This window comes from Musa acuminata, chromosome BXJ2-6 (assembly GCF_036884655.1).
Source record: "Musa acuminata AAA Group cultivar baxijiao chromosome BXJ2-6, Cavendish_Baxijiao_AAA, whole genome shotgun sequence".
Taxonomy (NCBI): domain Eukaryota; kingdom Viridiplantae; phylum Streptophyta; class Magnoliopsida; order Zingiberales; family Musaceae; genus Musa; species Musa acuminata.
Genome location: NC_088343.1, coordinates 14,556,556 through 14,559,331, shown reverse-complemented (window position 1 = coordinate 14,559,331; position 2,776 = coordinate 14,556,556). Strand labels below are relative to the sequence as shown.

Sequence of the window (2,776 nt, the reverse complement as noted above, 5' to 3'; positions counted from 1 at the left end):
AGGTTATGGAATTGCAGTCTCTCTTCTCTCTTCTGTCACGGCTGCAGTCGTAGATCACATGCGGTTTACCAGATGCATCTACTTGCATGAATAATATAATCAGATGGTCATGGCTACAGATAATTGATCTCATAGTTTACCCGCATTGCAACTACAGGTCATTGGAGATGACGATGGCAGATGCACAGCTGCTAAGCTGGATCAAAGCAAAGAAAAAACGAGTTCCATGAAGCTTCCATTCCATGGATTCGTACTCCATTGGCAGGCCACAGGAGCATGCACTTCTTTTCTATGATTCTGGGGGCTGTGCTATAAACAAAGACAGCATAGTCTTGTTCATTTCTTACATTTAGTGTCCCTAGATTCTTGTATGAATACATATATATTTTCCCAAACATAACTTCATGGTCTTGAAGGTGCTTCCCGTGAAAGGATATAGCACCCACCTGCAACCTTAAATTTCAAGCACAGACCTTGTAGGTTCTGCATGAATCTATCTTCGCCCGCATCAACAGTACAAGTGGGGGTTGTTCGTTCCAGGATTCAAACCTCGCATTCAATTCCTCGTATTTCAATTCACAGGGAACTTAGCAGTCCGGTATTCCCAAAATTTCCATCTCATTAAGATGCCCATGATGTCCTTTGGGTCAAATTATACAGGAAGCCAGCAGGGAGGAGCCCTTTGTTCACAATGGCCAATTAATCCTAGCTTTTCTTCGGAGGTCGCCAGGGGCTCACAACTCAATCCCCTCCCCGTTGTGCTGCTTAAAGCAAAGCCTTCTTCGTCCCAAAGCAAACAAAACCACCACGACGGCTCCAACCAAAAGGCAAAAGCTTCGTCCAACTAAAATCCCCCTTTCCCTTGTCTCCTTCCAACTTCCCCCACTTCCTCCTCTTCTGGTCTCCCTGTCTACCCAGCTTTCTATAAGACCCACTCGCTTACGGAGCTCAGTTATCTTTCTACCTCCTCTCCTGTGTCCCAAATACTACCTTTCACCTCTTTCTCTGGAGTATTTTCTTCGCCTGCGTGCCCTTCTCCTTCTTCCTCTTGTTCCCAGTTTGCTCTGTTTCCTTCATCACCAACACCTCTGTTAACGTTGCTACCTCCATTTCCATCTATCTGCTTCTGTAGTGTTTTTAGACTGCAAAAGGTTCCGTTCTACCAACAAAATCCGAAGCTTATCTCTCCGTGTGCTCCCCCCTGTTTCGATGAAAACATAGATCTACCATTCCTATAGTTGTCAACCACCCCACCAAGATTCGAGCTTTTCCCCTTATTTCCTTTCTCAGCTCCTTTCGACTTGGAAAAATCAAATCTTTTGGGTTTTTGCCATCGCCGAGACCTCTCTTTACACACAAAACCCAAACTTGTTGTGCCTTATCGCTTCTCCGGCCGCTGCAGACCCATAAAAATAAAAATCCCGTATTTCGCGTTCTCGATGCCTTCCGGGCGGAGAAGGTTCGTGGTGCGGCATCCGGTGGTGGTTGACATCGGCTGCAGCTGCCGGCGGCCGAAGCTCCCATCTTTCTTCTCCTTCTCATCGAAACCCAAGCTGTCGAGGACCCCCAGCCTCCTCTCTCCTTCGACCACCACTTCACACTGGGAAACCAGCCTCACTGCCACCACCACCGCCACAGTCGCCAACTCCTCCTCTTCTCCTTCCCGATTCGGCGGCTCCACTTCCTCTCCGTCTTCAGCGTTCTGCCCGCCGGACAGCCCGAAGTGGGCGGCCGCTAGGGAGCACTGGAAGCCGAACAAGAAGAAGAACAAGTGCGATGCATCGGGGACGCCGAGGAAGGGGGTGGTGGAGAGTAGCGTGGCGGTGGTGAAGGAGTCGTCGGACCCATACCTGGACTTCCGGGACTCGATGCTGCAGATGATCGTGGAGATGGAGATCTACGCGTGGGAAGATGTACGCGAACTTCTCCACCGCTTTCTCGCCCTCAACGCCCCCCGCCATCACCACCTTATCCTCCGCGCCTTCGCCGAGATCTGGAACGGCTTAGTCTCGCCCACTTCCCCCTCGCCGCGCCCCTCCGCCTCTGCCTCTGCTTCCGCGCCTCGCCGCTCCCGCCGGCGGTGATCGCACGTGACCCAGAAAAGACAAGAGTTGAGATCTTGCCACCACCTTGTGCCACGTGGAAAATCAGAGGGTACCTCCACCGGGTGGTGATAGGATCTCAAAGTTCGTCTTCTCTTTTAACCCATCTTTTGTCTCCTCTTCTTACGTTCCGTCTCAGAATCAAGAACGCCTTATGGTGTAATGCTTTCTCCTCTCTATACTACGCCAATTAAAAATCTGGTTGGCTTTTCGTGTGTTAGGAACTGCATCAACTTATCGTACTCCATACGTTGAGCTATGATCCATCGGCATGAACTTTTCACGCACTGACCATGGATTTTCAAGCTAAATTTGTTCTTTGGGACTTCGTCGATCACAGTAATGTTTTCCTCTTCTTGAGCACTGGAAATTGTCAGCTATAAGCTGTCAACCCTGGAGAATGCAGTCAGTGGAGAAACACACGAGAGAAAGCAGTGGGAGCGTCACAGATCCCATGATTCATGAGAAATGCGAGCTTGCACCTAATGTCCATTAATTGCCCACCTTTTGGCCTCACGAAGAACCCTGTGAGACCTCCCCACAGCTCAGTTCTGAGTTTAGTATTTACGCATAAATTGTTTTCCCCTACCGTTGTGCCATTAAACATATGCCCAGAAATACTACGACTCACTACTGGACCTAAAATTGATGTTGAACATAAAGCGACTTTTGAA

General features: G+C 49.3%; 1 protein-coding gene across 1 annotated transcript; it reads left to right on the top strand.

Moving 5' to 3' along the window:
• The first annotated feature begins 669 nt into the window (after positions 1–669).
• On the top strand, positions 670–2,322 carry LOC135613523 (transcription repressor OFP8-like). The gene has a single exon (XM_065110555.1). It carries the CDS (start codon positions 1,440–1,442, stop codon positions 2,082–2,084), a length of 645 nt encoding a protein of 214 aa, XP_064966627.1. The 5' UTR covers positions 670–1,439; the 3' UTR covers positions 2,085–2,322.
• The last annotated feature ends 454 nt before the right edge of the window (positions 2,323–2,776 follow it).

Bases quoted from the DNA above. Each gene is read 5' to 3' on its own strand.
- LOC135613523 (XM_065110555.1), top strand. From the start codon at position 1,440: ATGCCTTCCGGGCGGAGAAGGTTCGTGGTGCGGCATCCGGTGGTGGTT.